The 25043-nt window shown below is 40.3% G+C and overlaps 1 protein-coding gene across 2 annotated transcripts in view; it reads right to left on the minus strand.

Moving 5' to 3' along the window:
• The window catches only part of ATG2B (autophagy related 2B), a 68243-nt gene that overhangs the window by 18103 nt on the left and 25097 nt on the right, over positions 1–25043 (minus strand). For both annotated transcript variants that reach the window (XM_084898403.1, XM_084898402.1), the window contains exons 12-32: positions 24847–24997; positions 24044–24136; positions 23724–23912; positions 21572–21845; positions 20378–20480; positions 18638–18833; positions 18210–18352; positions 13053–13210; positions 12261–12433; positions 11676–11826; positions 10177–10376; positions 9941–10021; positions 7637–7743; positions 7386–7478; positions 6478–6548; positions 6028–6104; positions 5603–5773; positions 3329–3470; positions 2869–3071; positions 1048–1274; positions 15–123 (exon numbers count right to left, since the gene is read on the minus strand). In XM_084898403.1, coding sequence (XP_084754529.1) covers positions 15–123; positions 1048–1274; positions 2869–3071; positions 3329–3470; positions 5603–5773; positions 6028–6104; positions 6478–6548; positions 7386–7478; positions 7637–7743; positions 9941–10021; positions 10177–10376; positions 11676–11826; positions 12261–12433; positions 13053–13210; positions 18210–18352; positions 18638–18833; positions 20378–20480; positions 21572–21845; positions 23724–23912; positions 24044–24136; positions 24847–24997 — 3112 coding nt within the window. The remainder of the gene's footprint in view (positions 1–14; positions 124–1047; positions 1275–2868; positions 3072–3328; positions 3471–5602; positions 5774–6027; positions 6105–6477; positions 6549–7385; positions 7479–7636; positions 7744–9940; positions 10022–10176; positions 10377–11675; positions 11827–12260; positions 12434–13052; positions 13211–18209; positions 18353–18637; positions 18834–20377; positions 20481–21571; positions 21846–23723; positions 23913–24043; positions 24137–24846; positions 24998–25043) is intronic.

Below are 25043 nucleotides of genomic sequence, written 5' to 3' on the forward strand. Positions count from 1 at the left end.
AACTGCCATCTTACCTTGCTTAGCTGTATTTCCATTAAAAAGTCATGGTTTCTTCCTTTGCCCCCACATACCATATTACGTCCATGTCTCGTGGGCGTGTGAGAAGGTGAACTGTGGGGACTGCTATAATTGAAAAAGAAAAACATCCTGTTACAGGAATATCAAAGAAAGATAATGAGTGACCACAGGAAAAATAACAAGCTGAACAGAGTGCGATACACAGCCACCAGAATTCTGCCACACACTGTACGACTATAAAGCAGAAGCACAGCTGGTCTACTTCGGAGACTGCGAACACGCACTTTATTGTACTGCCCGGGTGGCAGTCGTCTGTTAGCTAAACAGGGAAACCTAGCTATGGTGCTGGTGCTCACATCACAGGACAGTCCTGGAAATGAGACTTCCTTACAAGTTCCTGGTCACTTCAGAAACCCCTGACAGTCAGAGTACAAGTCCTAGAAATCCCAATGAAGAGACAAAAGACTTACAGTAAATTCCCAAGTGTTTAAGAATTACCTTTAAATAGAAATAGTCACTGCACTGCTGTGCCACGGTTACCACCTCCTGGCACCCTTTCTCTCCTCCCACCCATGAGCATGCCTGCCCGCTCCCTAGTCCTCTATGTAGTCCTCTAGCTCGACCAGCTGATGCACCCATTTATCAAGGATTCAGGAGCAGGCACTGCTGTGTCTGAGCTGGTGCTGGCATGCGTGGTCCCTACCTCCTGATGCACACACTTCACTGCCCTCAGTTGCTCACACAACTCTCTCTCCATTTCGAACCCAGGGTGGGGCGGGTCACACTCATTTTAGTGAGTGTGCCCCTAACACAGGTTCTGGCACATGGTAGGTGCCCCAAAATTTTGCTGACTAGAAAGCACTTAAGTCACCACATTTAGGTAAATATACAAACACTGCACCTAAGTTTACAAAATGGAAAACTCTAACACTACCGTTTACAGAGTAATACAAATTGCAGATTTTTACTACTACTTCATTAATAATTCTTCAAATGATAATCCTGCCAGTAGAAATGGATTTAACTTACATGTAGCTTTTAGCTGGAGAAGTGGGAGGGGCTGCTCCAAAGTCCTTTCCTCCGTAAAGATGCCAAACGAGGGAGACTTCTTTAACAACGTACCGGACGATGGGAACGGGGAAGTGCAAGGGGGCTCTGCTCGCGTCTGTCTTCTTAACAGGCAGACTGAAGTAATTATCTCTTATCACAATCGCATCCTCAGCCATTATTTTTACAACTGGCTCTTCTTCCTTCTCCTGGAACAAAGAAACAGGTAACACATACTGTGTTAGCCGAGTAAAAACCACTGATTATGCTGCTTGTCTCTAAGGGATATATTGATCTGCATCCTTTCTAGCGATTTCAATACATAAAACAGAATAATAGTCCTGACATTAATCATTACAGAAGATATTTTGCATTACTATCTATAACGTGGACTCTGTTCTATGCAAAGTACCCCTTAGTATTTTTTATCTTCTATACTAGGGGTGTCGAACTCAATCAGAGAAGGGGCCAAAATCTAAAATCCAGCCTAAATCGCGGGCCGAATGGTTTACTGAACAGTCAAACTGACAATGTCATAAACTGACAGCGGAGTGCAGTGATGACAGCGCGGTGCGGGCCACATTGCAAGGCCTGGCGGGCTGGATTTGGCCCGCGGGCCTTGTGTTTGACACATGTGTTCTATACTAATAATAGAGGAATATGCAAATTTCCTGGGACACTGTCATAGTAACATTAATGACCCAACAGCAGGCAGCAGGCTGCATGGGGCAATAAGGCAGCAGGAGGGGGGTTGAGACAGTTAGGGATAACCAAGCCGGCAGGGGGTACAGTTAGGGGTGATCAGGCTGGCAGGAAGAGGTGGTTAGGGGTGATCAGGCTAGCAAGGGGGGAAGTTAGGGGCAATCAGGCAGGCACACAGGTGAGTAGTTAGGAGCCAGCAGTTCCAGATTGTGAGAGGGTAGTCAGACATCCCCTGAGGGGTCCCGGACTGGAGAGGGTGCAGGCTGGGCTGAGGGGATGCTCCCCTCCATGCACAAATTTGTACACCAGGCCTCTAGTAATCTATAATTTGGCTTTTACTATGTGACTGGCAATAAAAAGGCAGATTGTGTGTGTGTGTGTGTGTGTGTGTGTGTGTGTATAGTTCTTTAATTCAGAGTCAATACTGCATTCCAAATCTGACCTACTTCGACATCCTAACCAAATTATGATGTTCCTCATAATGAATTATCATAAATTTGACTGCTTTCACTTTTTAATTCCCCAGAATTTAGTCAAATAAATACACTCACCTACTAAGTTATTAGTAGGCAGTTTAAAACATATGTGCACTAAATATTGATGCATTTTGAATGGGGTTCAATTCTAGCACCAGTGCCTAACCATTTTGGTTAGTGAACTGTGGAGTCAGTAGAAACAGACCATGCTTTTTAAATGTGAGCATGACTCTAACATGAAAATTATAACAACCAACTCCCAGCCTTCACACAAAGCACATCTGACCTCTCCCAGGTCTTGGACTAGCAACTCTGTGCAGCACCCCTTCCTGCCACAAAACTCCCAGCCTTACTACACATGACATCTGTAGTTCAATTAAGTACATAATTAGAAGTTCAAATATGGAGGAGATTTTGCAAATATAGAGCATTCTTCTCTGAGTCCTTGAGAGATGTGTCCCAGAAATAGTAAAGCATAACAAACATTTACATAGCATAAATAGTAAGTTACAAACCAAAGTAATTCTGAACAATGAAGTTAAAATCTAAAGAATCTTTTTGGGCCTTTGATCAATTTAACTTTTAGCGCTATCTTAAAGCCTCAATTATGCTATCAATTTATTACCTGGAGAGTTGCCTTTGGTGCAAAGAGAATGCAAAAGTCATCGTTTTCAGCGGGCACGCCTGGCACTGGGTCACTGATCAAGTGGTGGGCGAAGGAGGCATGAGTGGGGCCGGGCTCCTGGGACACATTCCCACTCTCATCTGGAAACAGGAAGAGGTCTGAACAACATGGCTCCTGAATATGACATTTTTCATCCAAAACACCTAGGCAGAAAGATTACAGCGTTCAGTTTTGGCACACTCTGGAACATCAACAACAACGTAACAAAAATAAGCATTTTAACCGAGTGTTTATCTACTAGACACTCTATATACAAAGCTGACTGACTAATAATCATCCACCAAAACTCAGACTTGTTTTCTCTTTAAGGAGTTCCTCACTGAAAAACTTATAGGAACACAAACAATGTAAGCCTCGGGGACAACACAGAGCTTCCAGAGGAAAACCCCGTCTGCCTTACCGTTAGGCTGTGGCTTCACGGAGGAACTGGCCTGGTGCACTTCAATCTCCTCCATAGCATCGCTCATCAAATCTCGTAAGATCTGCTGATCTGCTTCAGGAAGTACCGGGCCTCGTGAGGACGACTGACCACCGAAATCTACCTACAGTCAAAGAAACTAATTAAAAAGAACTGAAATCGCTCTACAAAGCAAACTATTTAACATTCTTTTGCCCCAGAAATACACTACATTTTACAAAAACAGCAGTAATGGGTTAATACTTTTCAATATTCTGCCCAGCAGCAGCTCCAGTTTAAGTTTTTAGTGTCATCGTCACCCCAACAACTACTGGCACCACCCCAAAACCAGCCCAGGGAACTGGGATCGTGAAGAGGCAACACAGGAGGAGAGAGAGGTAGGAACGTGCCATAAAGCGGGGGTGGGGGGTCTCGCTCTGCAGAGTCTGGTCTGGGCAAACCTGCTGGCTGCCAGGGCTGCCAGGGCTGCCAGGGCTTCGAGACAGCCGTTGGGGCTCGCAGCTCACTTCTTAGAATGAATAGGTACATCAGGGCAGTGGGGACACACACAGAGGGAATCTCCCAAATGGTGCTTCATAGTTCAATTCCAGCTCTGATACTGAAACATTTCGGTCTGTGAGCTGTGGATTCATTAAATCCACACCATGCTTTTAAATGTGAGCGAGACTCTAAAATGGAAAGATCCTATGGCAGTAATCAGAGGGAAGGGGCACGGGATGGGGAGAAGAGGGTAAGGGGGGATAAATGGTGATGAAGGAGATCTGACTTGGGGTGGTGAACACAATACAATATACAGATGATGTATTATAGAATGGCACACCTGAAACCTATGTAATGTTATTAACCAATATCACCCCAATAAATTCAATAAAAAAGTAAAAGATAAAAATAAAATGAAAAGACCCGATGTGAAAGGGACAATTTAAAATAACTTTTCTTGCCGAAACTGGTTTGGCTCAATGGATAGAGCATCGGCTTGGGGACTGTAGGGACCCGGGTTCGATTCCGGTCAAGGGCATGTACCTTGGTTGCGGGCATATCCCCAGTAGGGGGTGTGCAAGAGGCAGCTGATCGATGACTCTCTCTCATTGATGCTTCTATCTCTCTCCCTTCCTCTCTGTACAAAATCAATAAAATATATTTTAAAAATAAATAAATAAATAAAATAACTTTTCTTGAACTGGAGAATGTTTCCATGAAGAGTCAACAGTAGAGAGGGAGTGGAAAGTCACTTATGAGCAGTAAGAACAGCGCAGCAGGAAGGAATCAAAGCAGCAGTGTAACACGAATGAGTGTGAGATGGTCTTGAATGAAGGAATGCCAGCCCGCCCTTCTAGAGGCTCCTAACCTAAGGGTGCTGAGAACTCTGTTCACAGAAGAGGTGTGCAAACAGTGAAAAATAAAAGCTAGACAAAGTGGACACTGGTCAATCTGAACATAAAAGAGGACAAAGAGGTGGCCCATTGAACCAAAATAGCTAAGTTTTGTGGCCATTTCTGCTACTAATTATGGCAAATTACCTCAATTCTCTGGGTCTTATTTATTCACCTGTAACACAGACAATAATCTCTAACCTCTGTGTCGCACTGGGTTAATGAAATCAACTGAGAAAGTATCTACAATAACACCCCATTTTCAATAGAACAAACACAGGAGATAATATTATGTGAGTGCTGTAAGTCTCCTGGTAATAATCTGTTTTCTCATACTACTTTTTACATACTTGCATATAATAAGCTCTTATATGACAACTGTTTTATTTCTCTCCCCAGGACAGGTGAAAATAAAAAGTTAAAAAAGTGTTATGTAGCCGAAACCGGTTTGGCTCAGTGGATAGAGCGTTGGCCTGCGGACTCAAGGATCCTGGGTTCGATTCCGGTCAAGGGCATGTACCTTGGTTGCGGGCACATCCCCAATAGGAGGTGTGCAGGAGGCAGCTGATCGATGTTCTCTCTCATTGATGTTTCTAGCTCTCTATCCCTCTCCCTTCCTCTGTAAAAAATCAATAAAATATATATATATATTTTTTTAAAGTGTTATGTTGGTTGAGAAGATGAATAATGTTCTGAAACAAACAATATCAAGCAGTAGAATAGATTTCAAAAAAAAATCCATGGAAGCTCCTTTCCAGACCCTATCCTGTTTCTTTCCTGCCTCACACCTGCCGGGAAGGCCTTGCTGATGTAAGCAGGTCCCTCGTGCGGCTGGCACGGGGCAGAGGGAGTTCATTCTGACAAACGGCGTGGCCGACTGTACCGTGGTCTTTCTCTGCGGGGCTCCTGGCTTCACCTCCGCCTTGTTGGCTGCGTGTAAGTCGCCGTAGCTTGCGATGTACTGAATGAGGTTCATTAAAGCAGCACAGGAGTCTGAGCACGTTCTGATGTGGACAACGTCGCTGGAACAATGTAACTCAAAGCGTGAGTCAGTCTGGACACGGCACGGGAAAAAAGGATGAAATGTTTCCTTTTTGGTATAGTTTTACATTAAATAAAATATAACGATTTGTCTTATCAAAGGAAATGTGTACTTGTAGTAACTCAGTCTTTATTTTAAAATATTTCATCTACTTTCTCCAAAATTAGGGTACGTGAAAAAATAATTCTACAGCAAAGTCAATGCTCTTTCAGTCCCTCCTATAAAAGACAAGATAACTAAAACTTACAATTATTTCAATAACTTACTTTCTCTCCATCAGAATCAGACTTCACTGCAGTTATGGTTAATTCTAAAAGCCCCATATCCATCACACGAACATAATCTAAAGTTTTAAAAAAGAATTAACAATATGTTTGAGAATAGCTTTTTAAAAATGCTGACCCAACACCTAATAAAACTAGCATCTCTACAATTCATGGCAGGCAATGCTACAAATATTTATAATGCAATAGAAATATAGTTCACTCTACAAAAATCCTGTAACTTATTTTAGTTAGAAACGAAATTTGTCTTATATTAAGTAGAGAATATATAATTTGATGCACTTAAGGACATTACAATTTCAAACTGATATTTAATAAAATCCTTAGTTCCCTGGCATTTTTCCAAAGTTAAATGCTTTAAAATAGTCACACACAAAAAATTAAAAAAACAACAACATTCCTCTATTCCAGATTTTGCTTTTTCACTGTTACCTCTATTCAGATTTACAGTGACAGTGTTACACTTGTCAGACAGATGTAAAGCAGCTTCATCCAAGATTATTCTGAGGGGGGAAAAAAGATAAACTCAATATCTAAAACACAAACCTCAAATATATGCTCTTGATCACTATATATGTTAGTTGTATCAATCTTTCTGACATAAATATCATCAAAGTCACATGCAGCTTCTAACTTATAAATGTCATATCATGTCTTTTTAAAACTCAGTGCCAGAAATATTTAAATGGTGTAAAAAAATTAGATTAAACCATCTGCTCAAATTAATTCTGAATTTTTTAAAATAGATGTCTAAATGCACAAGTTTCAAAATATAAAAATGAAGTGTACCAGGTATCATGGGAAATTTATATACCTACTTTAAAAATTAAACTACTAACAATCTCAAGAATTATTTCCTCCCTAAAAATGAAAGAGAGTAGTGAACAGAAAAGGTGGGATGAGCCCTAGCTAGTTTGGCTCAGTGGATAGAGCATCGGACTTTGGACCAAAGGATCCCAGGATCAATTCTGGTCAAGGGCATGTACCCTGGTTGCAGGCTCCTCCCTGGCCTGGGCCCTAGTCAGGGCTTGTGCAGGAGGCAATCCATCAATGTGCTTCTCTCACATCAATAATTCTCTGTCTTTCCCTCTCTCCCACTCTCTCTAAAAATCAGTGGGAAAAATATCCTTGGATTAACAAAAAAAAAAAAAAGAAAGAAAGAAAGAAAAGGTAGGATGAATCATTTGAGAAAAAACTGAAAATGGGGGAAAGGGACATGACTATTAGTAAAAGAACGCTGATTTTAACAAAAAATTGAGGATCTAGTCAGAGGGTTTAGATAACACAGTCAGTATGTTTTGAACAGCTGCAGTGAGTGTACAGAGAAGTTCACAAGGTACCTGAGTGTGGAAGACGATTTATCCAAGGCAACACTACTGGAAACGCTGAATGTTTCAACAGTAAGAAGAGAGCGGATTGGCAAGTAGAGAGGCCTACCACCAAAAGGAACATCAGAGCATCAGTCTGCTGCCACAACAGAAACTCCCCGTAAAGAGTATTTTAAACCTTAATTCTACTGAATTACGCATTTCCCCCAAAACTTAGTACATATTTGAAATAAAATCTTACTTTGCCCCATTTATAAACTAACCTATAATCAAGTGCACAGCTCCAGAGATGAACATGAAAAGTAGTAAGCGAAGTTGGAGGATTATATCCCAGAACAGGTTCATCAGCAATGTTTAGGAAGTATAAAATCTATAATCACAAAAATATAAAATTCCCTGCTTTAGAAGAAAAAAAAGTGTTGATATGGTATCATTAATATCAATGTAATACAAAATATCTCACACAGAAAGCAACCATATATTGGAAAATCATAATTCTAAAAGGAAAAAAAATCATCATTTTGAAGAATTTCATTTAAAAATTATTTACAAAACTAGAATTTGAAGTAAATAGGCCCATCCAACAACAGCAATGCTACAGAAATCTTAGGAAAATCATATCTTATGAAACTAACATTGCTGACATGTACACATAAGGAACTGTTTGACATTGAAATTGGATCTCAAAAGAACTTGTGGCCCACAAAGAAACTCACTCCAGACTGATTCATATGCCTTTCAGCACAACCATTACTGCTTGTCTCATTTTTGGTTCTTGTAAGTATATTTCCAGTAGAACATGACCTCACTCATCTAGGGGAAATGGTGAACAACATAGACTGATGAACAAGAACAGACCCAGAGACAAGGAGCCATGGGTCAGACTGTTGGACCTCAGAGGGAGGGTGGGGATAAAAGGGAGAGATCAACCGAAGGACTTGTGTGCACACATATGAGCCTAACCAGTGGTCAAGGAAAATAGGGGGGGTGTGGGCATGACTGGGTTGGGGTGGGGATTGGAATGGGGGAATGAGAACAAATATGTGATACCTTAATAAATAAAGAAATTAAAAAAGAAACTAACAAAGTATGTATAAATTGCTTTCACATTATTTTGTTTGGAACAAGTCATGAAAAAAAAATTTTTTTCTAAAGACTGCTTAAAACTGTTCCATCTGATTTTCTAAATAATCCACTGCTAGGAGACGTTTTTTATCCTTAATTTATACCTAGCCAAATCTGAAAACCAGTCCCTCTCACTAACATCTTTTCTTACAGACTTCTAATCTAAGAAAACAGGAGGTTAGGCTAAATCTCTCCCTTACAGCTAGTTCAGTGTTCATACTAACCATTTCTCTACCCTCACTTTACAGATGTGGATAAACAGATGTAGATATAGATATTCTAAAGAATATCTCCTCACGTTTCTATACATAGATAGGTAGGTAGACTATCTCATTTCCCATATGCTTTTATTAAAAAAGCCTTCGAAAAACATTCAAGTTTAAAATAATTAATTTTCCCAGCATGCAAAAAAATTCCCCCTTCTAAGAAAAATGAACAAGAATCAGTACATTATTTTTTATTCTCACATAGAGTTAACTTCTCACCTAAAGTTTCCTGTGAAAAAATAATCAACTATATTTCATTAAGCGTATACAATTATTAAACTGGAAATTACAGAATAATTCTGAAATTATGGCACTTACAGGACACACGGCTATACATGCAAGTCAACACATCCTTTAATGATCCACTAGTGGCCTGGTGCATGAAATTCATGCACAGGGTGGGGGGTGTTCCTCAACCCAGCCTACACCCTCTGCAATCTGGGGCCCCTTGTGGATCAGGCCTAAACCGGCAGTCAGACATCCATCTTGCAATCCAGGACTGCTGGGTCCTAACTGTTCACCTGCCTGCCTGTCCCTAATCACTCTGCCTGCCAGCCTGCTTGCCCCCAACTGCTGCCTCCTGTGCTGGCCTGTTCACCCCCCAAAACCCCCCTCTCCCACCCCTACTCCTGCTGGCCTGATCGCCTCCAACTAACCCCCACTGATGGCCTGCTAGCTCCCAACTGGCCCCCCCACCAGCCTGATCACCCCCAATGGCCCCCGAATGGCCTGATCACCCACAACTGCCCTCCCCCCACTTGGCCCCTAACCACCTCTACCTCAGCCCCGCCACAGCAGCTCTGTCCAGAAGAATGTCTGGAAGGTCTCCCAGTCTGATTAACATATTATCCTTTTATTAGTACAGATGTGCCAGGCGCTCTACAGGCCCTGGGATGAAGGATCGCTTCCCTTAATGGCGTAAGAGATAATTCTATGTTTGCAATGTTTAGGGACCAAACTTTGAAGTAAAAGATCAATCACATTCTGAAGTGCTGACAATGTTCTATTTCCCAACCTAAAAGGTGGTTATGCGGGAGTGTTCGCTTTGTGATAATTCACTGAGCTGAACACTTGTAGTCTGTGAAATTTTCGGTACACATATGCCAACATAAAATAAAAAAGACTGCTGCAACACACATTTCTGTTGCATTTCCTTACCACCCTCCTGCCTCTTACCTGCTCATGCCAGCTCAGCCCGGAAGGGAGGACTCTGTGCTGGAGAGTGGCTCCTTTCAGCCCCACGGCGATGAGGAATTCCTAAACAGCAGCACAGAGAGTTACACTCACCACTGCACACCCTCTGGTTCAAAACCGGGAGTCTTCCTAACAAAATTCATGCGTTGCCTTTTGTGCATTTTAGCTAGTAATCAACCCAACAGCAAGTACTCGGTATAAAAGTATAAAATACAGACCTTTGTATTGGACTCTGACTTATCAGACAGTATTTTAACAGCAGCAGAGAGCATATTCAACGTGTCTCCTCCAACCCCCTCTGAAGAAGCTCTGCTGAGGCCATTTTCTTCAGAGCAATAAATGGTGGGCTCCAACCAGTGTGGGCGCGTGGCACTGGGCAGCCGTACTTCTGTAGGAAGAATCACTCCATCCACTATGCCTACATCCAAGGGAAGTGAAAACATAAAAATAAAAATAAAAATGATTACATGAAATTAGTTCACGGACTTCTGTAACTGAAAACAAAGCCATGAGCTTCCACTGAATACAACATGATTCTGGAGGCAAAATGAGCAAGAACCTACTTGGCATTAATAACCCATCCCCCCTTACTAATGTTCCTATGCCTGATAGTTCCCAACTTCAAAAAAAATTAGGATTTAAAACGCTAGGATAATTCAATTTAAATGGAAAAATCTGGTAAACATTAAGAATGTACAAGCATCTCATGTCTATTTACAAGGGAACACAGGAAATGTGCTCAAAGAATGGTAAATTCTGTGTCTGTTACCAAAAGGAAATACTGCTTGAGAATAAAGAATGCAAAGTCCCATTAACTGATCAAAAATAGATAAGATATGGTACATACACAACATGGAGTATCATTTGGCAATAAAATGAATGAAATACTGATACACCTCGATAAACCTTGAAAACATACCAGTCACAGTACATTGTATGACTCGATTCATAGTTAACATCAGGGATATACCAGGAATAAACCCATACAGACTAAGTGGAGTAGTGGTTGCTCAGGTTGGGGAGATAGGAGCTTCTGGGGTTCTAGCTAAAGGGTACAGTTTCCTTTGGGGGTAATGAAAATGTTCTAAAGGTTATTGTGATTATGTTTATACAACTCTGTGAAATATTAAACACTACAGAAATGTATACCTTAAATGGGTGAATTGCATATGACATGTGAATTATATCATACTAGAGGCCTGATGCATGAAAATCGTGCACTTGGGAGGCGGTCCCTCAGCCCAGTTTGCGCCCTCTTGCGGTCCAGAACCCCTCTTTCCTTACCACACACCTGCTCACTGCTCCTTACCACTGGGCTGGCTGCTGCTTAGTGCTGCCACAGAGGCAGGAGAGGCTCCTGCCACCACCACTGCGCTCGCCAGCCATAAACCCAGCTTCTGGCTGAGGGGCACTCCCCCTGTGGGAGCACACTGACCATCAGGAGGCAGCTCCTGCTTTGAACATCTGCCCCCTGGTGGTCAGTGGGCATCATAGCGACAGGTCATTCGATTTGCATATTAGCCTTTTATTAAATAGGAAGATTGCAAAAAAGATCAATCAACTTCTAATTCACAGTATTACTTTGCCAGTGGAATCAGAACACCCCACAGAAATAATTTCTAATATCAGAGCTGTGATCTCAATAGATTTTCATTAAACAAAATTCAAACATGTCTAAACAGAAATGAAACATACACGTACTTAACACTTGTCCTACCTTTGTGGTACAGACTGAAGGTGCTGGAATGAAGGCAGATGTAGTGCTTGTCTTCAAAACCTTCATATTTTGTAACACAAAATAACGTGCCACTACTGAACTCTAACCAGAATTCACCATGCTTGTTTTCCAAAATATCTCCGTTATCTTGCTAACAAAAAGATGGGAAAACACAGATGTCATTATTTAAATGCAGAAACCCTGGGACAGAATCTCTCAGGTTGCAGCCAAGTGATCTGACTCTTAAGCCATCTGACATGATGGTGTGAAAACCTGAACAATTAAATGGGGTCTCTTCTGTCAAACGACCCCATGTCCTCCATACTCGGTCACAATGACAGATTACTAGTTATCATCTCGGGAGCAGAACAAGCATGCTTCCCAAAAGAAGGTGTATGTAACGTGTGTCTTTTGAGCTGCACGAATGGCAGCTTTTCAGAGTCGCTGTCATCATGCCTGCCTCAGAAGGCAGGTCGTCTTCAGTGGCTGAAACCACTCCCAACTCCCTCAACTACAGGCTGTGTCATCGTGGCAGATTTAAGTAAGGTGCACTTGAAGGAACACTTGATATTTGTAAATATTTACCTTTACGTCTGTAAACACTGCCACTAATCCGTGATTAATACTCAGAAGGACGGAGAGAAAACTCTGCGAGTTCTTATTCTGAGAGTCAAGTTTTTTTTTCCTACGGGAACGATAGTTGGGATCGAGAGTAGAAAAATACTGCAAAGTCTCCTCCTCTGATCCGCTCTCCTCATCTGTGAGAAATAAAGGTCACAATTACATGGTTCTGACAGCTTCTTTAAAAAAACAGCAACCTGAACATTATCATAAGGATATTTCTTTAACAGCCTGTTCCTTTTTACTCAGAATCTGGTATGACAATAAAAATGTACATGCTATGTTTTTTCATTTTACCACTGAACTTCAGACAATGTATATACTATCACTATAAAGATAATATCATTAATAACAACATTCTCAATATACAGAGAGAAGTAGGGAAATATAAATTATTAAAAGATATAAAAATATAAATGAAAAACTTCATCAAAGAAAGATTTTTTTAATCCATCAACTGAAAAGGTTACTATTTTATTGCTAACCAGGCAGTGACATCAAAACAAACTTAAGCCAAAACCGGTTTGGCTCAGTGGATAGAGCATCGGCCTGCAGACTGAAAGGTCCCGGGTTAAATTCTGGTCAAGGGCATGTACCTTGGTTCCGGGCACATCCCCAGTAGAGGGTGTGAAAGACACAGCTGATTGATGATTCTCTCTCACTGATGTTTCTAACTCTCTATCCCCCCCTGTTCCTCTCTGTAAAAAAAATCAATAAAATATATTTAAAAAACAAAAAAAACTTAAGATATATTACCATAGTGAACTGTAGATTTGAATGGACTGAAACTATCCTTGTTGAAGGTATTGATCAGCTGACTGGCTACTGACAGCCCAATTCCATACGAAATGTTTTCAAACGTCTCCACTGGTGAAGGGGCTGTTGGTTCCCACAGCAGCAAGTCATTGAAGATCCTATAAAGACAAAGCTGGAAAATAAGTACATAAGAAGGCAATCTAAAGAACATCCCTTTAACAGGTCGCATGAATACGAATTTTCTAACTGCTGAAACAGAAGTTAGATCTAATAAAAGTTTTTACTTAAATATCAATTATGTTCCTAAAATGGAAAAATAATAACAGACATGGCTATAATGCAGGGCATTGACAAAAGAGTCTGTGCAATTAGATACCTAATTAGGTGCCTGCCTACTTTTACCTGTGTTACATGCATTAAATAACATACATCTAAATGCACTTTAAAGAAGGAAGTTAAAATTTTTTGAAAAACAGGAGAAAAGAAAGAAGACTGTTCACACACATGAGAGCACTCTGTGAACTCTAGCAGGCCATGCACTTGCCTCACTTGACCCTCCCACCAATCCTGTGGGCGGCCAAGGGACGCTCCTTCCTCTCACTCTCCACTTGAAGACCTCCCTCAGAAAGGCTAAGCGACCTGCCAGAGAGCAGACTCACTGGGAAGATGGCGTGAGATGAAGAATGCAAGAGGAACAGGGAACAGAGGAAGGAAATCTTTCTAACTAGCAGGCTAGCCAAGTCAATACTGGTGACTTATGGGGTGACCGATGTCAAGCTAGGCTACTACAAGATCCTACTTTTTAAAGAAATATGTGTTCTATTCAGATGTCCTTCTGCCCGTACCCTCCCCTCGTCACCATGTCTATGCTCTTTCATGCAAACAAAGACTTCACAGTGTCCTCTGAGAGCCCTTTAGTTAGATTTGGACCTGCAGCATCTCCTTCACACACGATTCAAACGCAGCACTTACAACATGCTACTGTACTTTCCTGTTTCCTAGCGGTGGCCCTCAGAGAGAAGGGCCTGTGTCTTGGTCATCGTCATACGTGCCCAGCACAGTGCCCTCACAGCAGGCAGTGCTGATGAAGGGACCAGTGTGTGACTCACAGGGAAGGATGCCAGAGGCAGACTCATCGTAAAGCCTAGTGTGAATTCCAAGCAAGGTGCCAAGCGATGAGGTAGCCCGGGCCCCCTCCTGTGAGAAGCCACTTGTCTAGGAACGTCCCGGGCCAATCCCCAAGCTTCCGAAGCCCTAGAAAGTATAAGCCAGAGCTGAGTGCTGTGGTCCACAGGGCCTGGAATCCCCGCCCAAAGGGACCCTTTCTGGAGCACCTCTGGGTGGCAGACCCGGGGACAGCAGGAGAACGATGTCTCAGACACTGGCCGCTGTGCCCAGAACTGTGTGGTGGCCACCTGGCTAACGGCTTCTTGGGCAAAAGAGTTTAAATATAGACCTTATCTATACTCCTATATGTATAAATAATGAAAGTATAAAGTGAATTTTCTCAGGAAATGGTCTTCCTTTCCTTATTCTCAACAACTATTCTCTTACCTTTATAGATTTAAGAGAAACTATTACTTAAAATAAAACCTGGAGTTCACACTATATAAATAAAACTTCATAAGATTTTACTGTTTTTCTTATTTATATTTTGGTGGTGTTTTTAATAACAATGAAAAAAACACAAGATATTTAAGGATACTTCACCATGATTCTATGGCTATGAGCCTGAGAGATAAAAGAAGCTCAATAAATATCATACTTAGTAAAATCAGCTAGAATTATTATTATTTTTTTTTTTTATTCTACGAGAGGCCTGATGCCAAAGATTTGTGCAAGAATAGGCCTTCCTTCCCTGGCTGCCAGCACCAGCTTCGCTCCAGCCCAGAGCGCCTTTCCGCCTTCACTCTGGTGCCACCTTCTACCTCTCACCTTGTCCCTCAATTTGTATATTCCCTCCTTATTGGCTGTGGGCGCCACCATCTTTTGTCACAAAGTTTGCATATTTGTCACAGTCAATTTGCATATTCTGTCTTTATTAGCTAGGATTCCAAAGGACTATTAGCACAGAAAAAATTCTCACGTATATCAGACTGACATCTTTTTTAAAAAGAGCTAGTTGACCAAGGCATTAAATGAATAAACAAGTATTTTAAATGTATGAAGTAAAAATACAGCTGTTTATAACTTCAATTCAGAGAAATGTTTTTAAATGTTATACACAGACATATATACACGTATATATGTGCATAAGGGTGTGTGTGTACATTATGGAGACGCTGGCAAGCCTTGAATGGGATCTGAGGACTAGATGGTAGCAATATATACTATATATGTCCTCTTTTTGGTTGGTGAACAGTGGTTATGAAGATGTCCTTGTATGTGGAAATATACACTCAAGTGTTCAAAGCTGAAGGGGCATTAGGGCAGCAACTTACTCTCAAATGGTTCAGGGAAAAGTGTTTTCCTGTACTTGCAACTTTTCTGCAAGTTTAAGAATGTTTAAAATTTTAGCCAAAACCGGTTTGGCCTGCAGATTGAAAGGTCCCAGGTTCAATTCTGGTCAAGGGCATGTACCTTGGTTGCGGGCACATCCCCAGTAGGGGGTGTGCAAGAGGCAGCTGGTTGATGGTTCTCTCTCATTGATGTTTCTAACTCTCTATCCTTCTCTTCCTCTCTGTAAAAAAATCAATAAAATATATTTTAAAAAATCAAAAAAAAAAAAGAATGTTTAAAATTTTTTAAAAATAATATTAATTTTAAATGTATAAATATATGCAAAGCCAAGTAAGGGGCAAAGAATTCACACCCAAGGAACTTCCATGTGTGACTTACGTGATCCACAGTGGGGAGGGGCACTTGGTGTTTACCTAATCCTAGGGCCTGAGAGGCCAAGTGGGCAGAGTAAAACAGGACAGGACTCTCTTAAGTAACCCTCATTTAGCCCACTCCCAGATGGACAGGCCCTCTCGAGTTCCCTGATTTAAGCAAGTCCTCTGACACTCTTACGGTGGATGTCCCACATGCCGCCTGCCGGCTGCTGGGACAGACCGCTCCCAGCGCAGCTGAGAGCTTCTCCCCAGCTGAGCCCTATGTTTGTCTCTTCGCCACAGGTCAGTGGTGTTTGGCCTCAAGTGTGCTCATCCCAGCTGTATTTATTATTGTAAGTATAGTTTAGTTAAATGTTGTGCTAACTAATGACTTTTAAGTATACAGACTGAGGTGGGAAAACTCAAAACCTAGAAGGACTCTGCACTCAAATTGTTTGGAAACTATCTTTGTTTCACTCCACTTCAAAGAAACGGAAACTGAAAATGGTAGACCAAGCCTTCTGGGTACACATTATGCAAAAATTCCAACCAGTGACTCATACTAACAAACAAGCCTTTTCCCATTTTTAAAAAGAAGAGGTAAATAAGCATATATTTATAAATTGCAGTTTAAGGCATGTTTCACAGTTCTAATGTCCCAATTTAACCAACAACCAATTAACACCAAAAGAAAAGAAAAAAAGGGAATTAAGCCCTCTGCCCTCCGGGCTGGGCTTGAGCTGGTCATTTCACTGTGCTCGGGTTAGCCTTGCACACTGCAGGCTCTCAGTGTATATATACTTATATATATTTTATATATAAAATATATTTTATATTCCTCAAATATAAAATAAGAACAGTCTAGCCCTAACTGGTTTGGCTCAGTGGATAGAGCGTCAGCCTACAAATTGAAGGGTCCCAGGTTCGATTCCGGTCAAGGGCATGTACCTTGGTTGTGTGCACATCCACGTGGGGGTTGTGCAGGAGGCAGCTGATCGATGTTTCTCTCTCATTGATGTTTCTAACTCTCTATCCCCCTCCCTTTCCCTGCAAAAAAATCAATAAAATATATATTTTTTTAAAAAGAAGAACAGTCTAGAGATCAGCCATTTCCAAACTTCAGATCATCTGTAAACCCTACGTTAAAAACTTCAGGAAAGCTCTTAATGTGAATGTATAAGTTGTATGCAACTTTTAATAAATTATGCATATTATAAAATAAATATAACATATAAAGTTTAACCGTGTTTTTAAAATCTAATAGAAGCACTAGTATTTTCTTCCTATAGTCAATGGACTGTGCTGAGAATCTCATCTTCAAGTCGACTGAACTACAAAGGTCATTCTGAAACTTAATTTTCTGATTCTAAGACCAGCAGTCCTGGTCACTGGTCGTCAGTGAGGAGAGCCAGAGCCCATCATTAACAGTTCAGGAATGAAGGGCCAGTGATATTTAATACCAAGAAAATCTACAGCTGAAACAACAGTCTGAAGTTTCTAAAGATGAACGGAAGTCAGAACCACCTGCTTCCATGTGGGAAGCCAGTGGAGATGGACACTGAGACATCTTCCTCCAGAACCCCCCGTGGCCACCGCAGGCGCGCTGCAGAAGAGACTCCTCAGTGGGCAGGAAGGAGGACAATGACAGGTGACTGCTGAGTGCTTTCTGTGTGCCAGGCACTGTTCCCACCCCTTCCCAAGTGCGCGCCATTCAATCCTCCCAACAGCCCGCGGAGGCCGACTGAGTGTCCCCCTCATTTACAGAGGAGGAAGCTGAGTTCGTGACGCTAGGTAAACTGCCCCAATCTTCATAGGCTATGGCCTTCAACTCTAGAATGCCATTTATTTCAACATATTCCCTTGTTGTCGGCATTAAATATAATACGTTAATTTTTATACAGAAGCTTATGTGAGAGTTGATCATTCTAACAAGCCCCTGTTTGGACTTGAGAAGGGATACTTCTGAAACAAAGACTCTAGGATTCTGACTCCACCCCAGTACCGCTGGCCCTCTAGACAGGTATCTCCCAGCTCTTTTCGTGTCACTGCACACACAGAATGGCATTTGCTCAGTAACTATGGTAGGTGACAGACAGCAACCTGCCAACGCGAGGGCAAAGGAATTAAATATCTCACACACAGTAACGAACGCAGCTGCCAGCACACTGGCTAGGAAACTGCCGTGACCACAGCACACCGTCACATAACGGTTCTACATGCAGCACCACACAAGGTTCACCGAGGTGGAGACAACATCAAAGCCAGGAACGCAAAGGGGGAGCAGGGAGGCAGAAAGGCAGGCAGGCAAAAGATCCATCCCATTCAGCTAGTGTGCTGCACTCACCTGTTATAAAGCTTCTCATAAAAGCTTCTGTTAGGCAGTGTCATGTGAACATTGGGTAACGTCAGTTCCAGGACATAGTGAGAATTGCTGATTGCTTTATCCTGAAATTCTGTCATTTCTACAGGGTCTCCTGGCATCACCATCTGAAACATGATAGTTTAGTACAAAAAAATGCATTAAATAACCCCTGTATATTTAAAATAGTAACTGCATCTTCTTACTCTAAGCCTAGGACTTGGTATGTCAGCAAATAAATAAGCATGTAACTTTGCATTTTAACCGAGGAGGAAACAAAGATATGATTCAACTGTGGAGTTAAAAGCCTATCACAAACAGTATATCACAAATTTCTTAAAGAAAAAGAATTAAAGCCATTAGTCCGTGATCAAGGGTAATTTCTTCGTGGTTTGCTCCCACTTTTAGTTTACCTGCTCGTTTTCAAACATTACTCTGCGAGAAGAAAAGGGAGAGGGGGCGGGTCTTCTCAGATCACACACGTCCTTCAGGGAGTGAGCACCGCCTTCCTCCTCTTCCTGATAGTGGCCATCACTCTCCTCTTCTTCCTCCGCTGCTATTCTCTCCAAAATGGAATGCATGGCTAGTGGATTTATTTTCAGTACAATTCTGATACCAAGGACAATTTTAAAAATCAAGATCCATGTATAAACTGCAAAACTTTAACTTTTATGTAAATTAATACAAAACCACTGATTGAATCATTAATGGTGGGATTTGCCTTGCCTACAAAGTCTAATTATATCTAATCTACCCCATTTCTCAGCATCTTATAAACTTAAAAGTGTAGAATTGATAAAACAAGTAAACCAAAGAGAAGGATTAACATTTTATTTTTAGCTAACTGAAAATCTCACCTTTTGAGGATACAAAGATTTGTTTTTAATTTTACTAAGAATTATATTTTTTCTCACTAACCCTAATTATTCTGCAGTCGGTCTGTTTTGCCATTATGGAATACTTGCATTCCTAGGAAACCTTGTGTCATAAAATATGTTCAAATGGAGGAGGAGAGATCGGCTAGGGAATATTTTCAGAGCTGCAACAACAAAGTCATCTTCCCTTTGGGACTTTCAGTAACAAAAGGATTGTGTTCTCTGCGGGCCATCGCCAGCACAAGGCTGTGCAGTCTCTCCTTCGTCACATCAGTCCATTGTCACGAGGAGGCATATCCCCCTCCTCCAAACAAGACAGGCATCTGTGTCCCATCCAGAATGGCTTTTTCTTTTCTACTACGTAGGTAGGTGGTACCAGTTGGTTCTCGTTATAAAGTTTCACAATTACTTCCTAATTTATAGTTATCCTAATGGAAATTGTGCTTCCAAATTACATAACTGAAGTAGATCCATTTCTTATGATGAAAACTCATGCCCTAAACTCCCTCGGCTTTGCAGGCTGTACTGATGATGTCTGTCCTAAGAGTCTGACAGGCCTGATACATAGATGGTGGGGTATAAAACAAGGCAGGGAGGAAAATGGCACCGAAAAGATCACCTTAAGCGAGGCTTCAAATACTTACTTTTAAATATAATAATGGATCATTATTTCAAGTAAATTAAGTTATTTCAAACATAATGCAAGCCCACTATCAGGCTAATTTAAACTAACGAATAGTCACCCAGCCTGAGGAATCCCGAAGCTGTGATTCTCTAATCCAAGTGCACACTGGGATCACCTGGTGTGTCTTTTAAACTCCACTGATGCCCGGACTCCAGCCGAGGATCCCAGGGTGGGGCCCAAAAACCAGGATTTTGTAAACGCCCCCCAGATTTGAAAATCACTCTCCCAAATCATCAGTGACCAACCATACAGTTCACTTGACGACTAACCAAATGTGCCCTATGACATCTCTTCTCCCGCAGCCTTGAACTGTTTTTAACATGGTCAATGGCACCTTGGTTCTTCCACTTAGACCAGAGAGCACATCTTAGGCTTCCACCTCTCACAGTATCTATTATAACAGACACTTTCATAGAACAGCACTCAAAACACTTTTTTTATTTCATTTGTCCATCTTCCTCTGGGTTCACTCATCAAGGCTGGATATTTTTAGCTTAAATTTAATAGCCAAAATGATGGCTAAAAAGAGCACAGTAATTTATTTAAAGGAAAATCTCATTAAATGTATGTATCATATCCATCTGCTTACTCACCGTGGCCAGTCAAAGTCATCTGATGATGTTGTATCTCCATCTACTCCACCAGACACGTGGAGAAACTTAATAGATGGCTCTCCTTTCTCTTCCTGGAATGACCCTATTAAAACAAGACTAGTTAATCGAAATGCATGTCTTCTCAAGGGCTGAAAGGTGCTGTCCTCCTTAAGGGAGCAAAGATTCTCTACATCAGGAACATGTGCAACATTAAGTTCTACAAATGGCCAAGAAACATATGAAAAAATGCTCAGTCACTAATCATCAGAGAGATGCAAATTAAAACCACAATGAGATCCCAACCCACACCTGTCAGAATGACTATCATCAATAAAGTAATGAATGGCAAATGATGGTGAGGATAGAGAAAAGGGAACTCAAGTACCCTGCTGGTGGGAATGGAAAACAGTATGGAGTTTTCTCAAAAAATTAAAATGGAACTTCCATTTGACCCAGAGATTCCACTTCTGGGAATATATCCTAAAAACTCCAAAACACCAATCAGAAAGAACATATGCACTCATATGTTCATAGCAGTGTTATTTACAATAGATTTGAAAACAGTCCAAGTGCCCATCAGTAGATGAGTGGATAAAAAGCTGTGGGACATTTACACCATGGGATACTGTGAGCTGTAAAAAAGAGGGGTCTCTTCAGGACTGCATGGATGGACCTGGAGACTATGCTCAGTGAAATAAGCCAATCTGAGAAAGACAAATATCACATGGTCTCACTTACTTGTGGAATTTAACAAACAAAATGAATTGACCAACAAAATAGCACCTGAAGCAATGGAGGCATAAAACAGACTCAATGTGGGAGTGAGAGGATGAGGAGAGATAAACCAAAGAACGTATATACTTATAAGCAGAGCCCATGGACACAGGCAGAGGGTGGTAAAGACGTGTGTGTGTGTGTGTGTGTGTGTGTGTGTGTGTGTGTGTGTGGTGGCTGGGCAGTGAGCGGGTAAAAGGAGACATCTATAATACTGTCAACGATAAAAATATATATATTTTTAAAAACTGACTTATCTTACATATTTGTATACAATACTGGGAAAAAGCTGTTTCTCTTGTACTCTAACATAATGCTCTTTAACTGTATGTTCTGCAGTGTCATATACTTTTTCACGCTCTAGGCTTCAGCAGCAGTTGTGTTTACAGTCTGCGCCTTTACAGGCACGTGAAATCTTACCAGCTAGTTCTCTAAAGGTAAGTTCCAATTTAATTTGTTCTGGGGTTGATCCTCCTATGAATTCAGTCTTAAATTCTAGATCCGTGAATGCTAAATGAAGAATCTCCTTCTGAAGTGACTTCTTAAACCATGGTCCTCTTTCCTGATCTGATCGAAGATCGGGTATTGGGAAGCGAACAGAAAGGTTTAATGCTGGTGTAGCAACTTGTACCGATATTCGACAATTAGAAGGATTATGTGAGTCATCTAGAAACACTTCAGTGAAAGCCTTGTGCTAAAACAAAACATCAAAATATAGGCCAAATGTTAAATTAAGTAAATAAACAAGTGACATTAGTATTCAAGTATTCAATATTATAGTATGTACAATCATATTTCCTCATTCAGTATAGTACATTAAAATATAATTCAAAATAACCACTACCATATTAGTTTAGTATAATGAAATTTTGTAATCCAATAGCCATTTTAAAAGCCAAAATACTGCCAAAACTGGTTTGGCTAAGTGGATAGACCATCAGCCTGCAGGCTGAAAGGTCCCAGGTTCGATTCCAGTCAAAGGCATGTACATTCGTTGCAGGCACATCCCCAGTAGGGGGTGTGCAGGAGGCAAATGATCTATGTGTTTCTAGCTCTCTCTCTCCCTTCCTGTCTGTAAAAAAATCAATAAAATATATATATTTTTTAAAAGCCAGAATACTGGCAACAGGTAAAACCTCATATAAAATAAATAAAAATAAACACTGAACCAAAGTGAAAACAAAGTCATATATATTTCACTATAGGTTTAAAAATAACATGTAAATTAGCTCATCAACAAATTCAATAGTTAAAAATCACTACAGTACCCAGTATTCAGTTTGAAGGATTTACCTACAAATATGCTACTTTAAAGATTCAATATGAATGTGAAATCAAATGAATTATGCCAAATGCGAAGGACCTTCCCTGACTCATCTTTGTACTTCCTGGACTAAGCCCAGACCCTGGCACACCACAGGTTCTAGATAAATATCCAATAAATGACTCACTCTGTGTTCCCATCCAACCCAAGGATATGATCCCAACAAATGGCTCTTAGAAACCAAAACACACATGCACCATTTACTGAAGCCATGTTCCAGTGAAAAGTCCAAAGAGCACGCCCTTCAGATAAAAGCCTGTTTCTATTTTTCTCCAAAATGCACTGAAAGATAAAGCTTTAGTCCAGGGTGCACCCTCATGAATCAGTCCCTAACCTCCCAGTTTATGAAGTCCCCTTTTATACTAGATTTGGATTTTTAACAAAGCTATTCTTTCTCTCCCCATTTGACTTCCCAGTTCTAACTCTTACTTCAACGAAAATAATACATCGATAGCTAACAGATATAGAGACATTAGTCCCACAGAACTTAAATAACAAGCAACTGGTACAAAAATAAAGATTGCTGATTTAATCTGAATACCATCACTAACTGAGGGAGAAGAAAATAAAGTAAAAAATAAATTATAACTTCCTTTTCTTTTCAACCAAAGTTATCTCTGTACCTGGTCCTACAGCTCCCAAATTCCTAACAGATTTCTTGCAAATCTGACTTATTTAGTTTGCTTTTGAAAAGACGCCAGGAACCAGATTTAAGTACAAGTCACATAATGTGATGCTCAATAACACTATGAAATAAGTATGTTCCCATTTTCAAAATATATCTTCCCTTATATGGGCTACATCTTATAGGTGGCTCAAGTTCTTTGTGAAATGTGTGAATAGCTAAAATTTTGTGAAGATATTATCATCATAGTTTGTAAAATTAAGAAAAGGAAAGGAAATCTAATTCTATTCCTCTAACAAAATCAATACTACCAACTGGTGTATTTGCCTTTACTCTTTTTCTATACATCAATTTTAATCACACCTTTGTAACGCGTTTACTTCTTCACGAGCCTTCTTCACATTGCTGACCATCTTCACAACCATCATTTAAAATGGGTGCACAGAGTTTCACCCAGTATATTAGCAAAACTTATTTAGCTATCTAATATCCAGACATAAAAGACGTCTCCTTTTTTCATTCTTACCAATAATAATGTTAATTTAAGAATACTTAAGTTCAGAAATAATCCAAATAAGCCTATTAGTAATTCTGATTAGCATTTGCAACTTTTGATTACTTACCAGACTATTATGTTTATTATATGAAGCATACATGTGGGATGCCATCATCTCTACTGTAGTAAGTTTCTGTGGTTGAAGCAAGGAATTTAACCTGTCCACAATACTGATATCCAACTCACAAAATACGGGATTTAATTTAATTTGTAATTCTGCCTTCTGAGGAACAGAACTAAGTCTTGCTTGATTACCCTTTTAAAAGAAGAAAAGCATTAATATGATCACTAATGATACTACAAAACTAAGTTAAAACCTTCCGTTTGTGACAAAATACATGTCAAAAAGAAACTTACAGATGGTAATCACAGAAAAAGATCTCTTACCTGGGGCCCTTTATTCTCAGAATGCTTATAATGAAGCTGAAGACACACAGGGGGGTGGGAATCAGTTTGTTCTTTGGAATGGAACATTAAAAGCTTAAAAGACAAAGATGAAAATAAATTAAAGGTAAGATATTAAGCTATAATTAATCACACGAATTAACAGATGTGCTAACATACTGGGAAGAAATTTTTGGAGTCAGAAAACTTTAAGTTTTCATTGTCACTTACTACCAATGTGAATTTTGACAGGTTAGTTAACTTTTGTGATATTTTGTACCTCATCTACAAAATGCAGGGGAGGACTCAAATAAAAAAATGCCCAAGAAAGTGCTTTGAAATAAAATATAATAATACATGAGGGCAAAGTAAAAGCAACATGTCACTCTGATAGCTTAGAAAAGTGTCTATAGGACACACTATTAGGATAGAAATAAAAACAGATTAATAATAAATAAATACAAGACATTGCATTTGTCTTCAGCAGTGACTAAACAGTGCTTAGCACATAGCAATTAGTTGAATAACAGAATTCTCATGAAATTAAGAGTGCTTAGAAAATGAGTGAAATGAAGTCATTTGCCCATAATCTGTCAACTCTAAATTAAACATTTTAACAGACCCTTATTGCCATGAAAGCCATACTTACAAAACACAAATGTTCACACACACACACACACACACACACACACCCCTCTTCCTATATTACTTGCTATACCTCAAGAAAATCACTTCTGTTCATAAAATTCTTAACGAGCAGGACAGACTTAAAGAATAATCATAAAGGGAAAGTATTTAGCATTTACCTCTGTATAGTGAGGAGAAACAGAATGAAAATCAGTTGGAAACAGGCACTCCAAAAGTTCCATTTGACCAATAGACATATCAGTACTAAAATACCTGGAAGCTGATCTTTGTCTTTGTTCATAGGATACTTTGATGCCAGTGCCTATGAATCTATCATAAGAAATGCAGCATTTGAGAGTATGCATTGGATTCTAGA

Source organism: Pipistrellus hanaki (genome assembly GCF_964339955.1).
Source record: "Pipistrellus hanaki genome assembly, chromosome: 1".
Taxonomy (NCBI): Eukaryota; Metazoa; Chordata; class Mammalia; order Chiroptera; family Vespertilionidae; genus Pipistrellus; species Pipistrellus hanaki.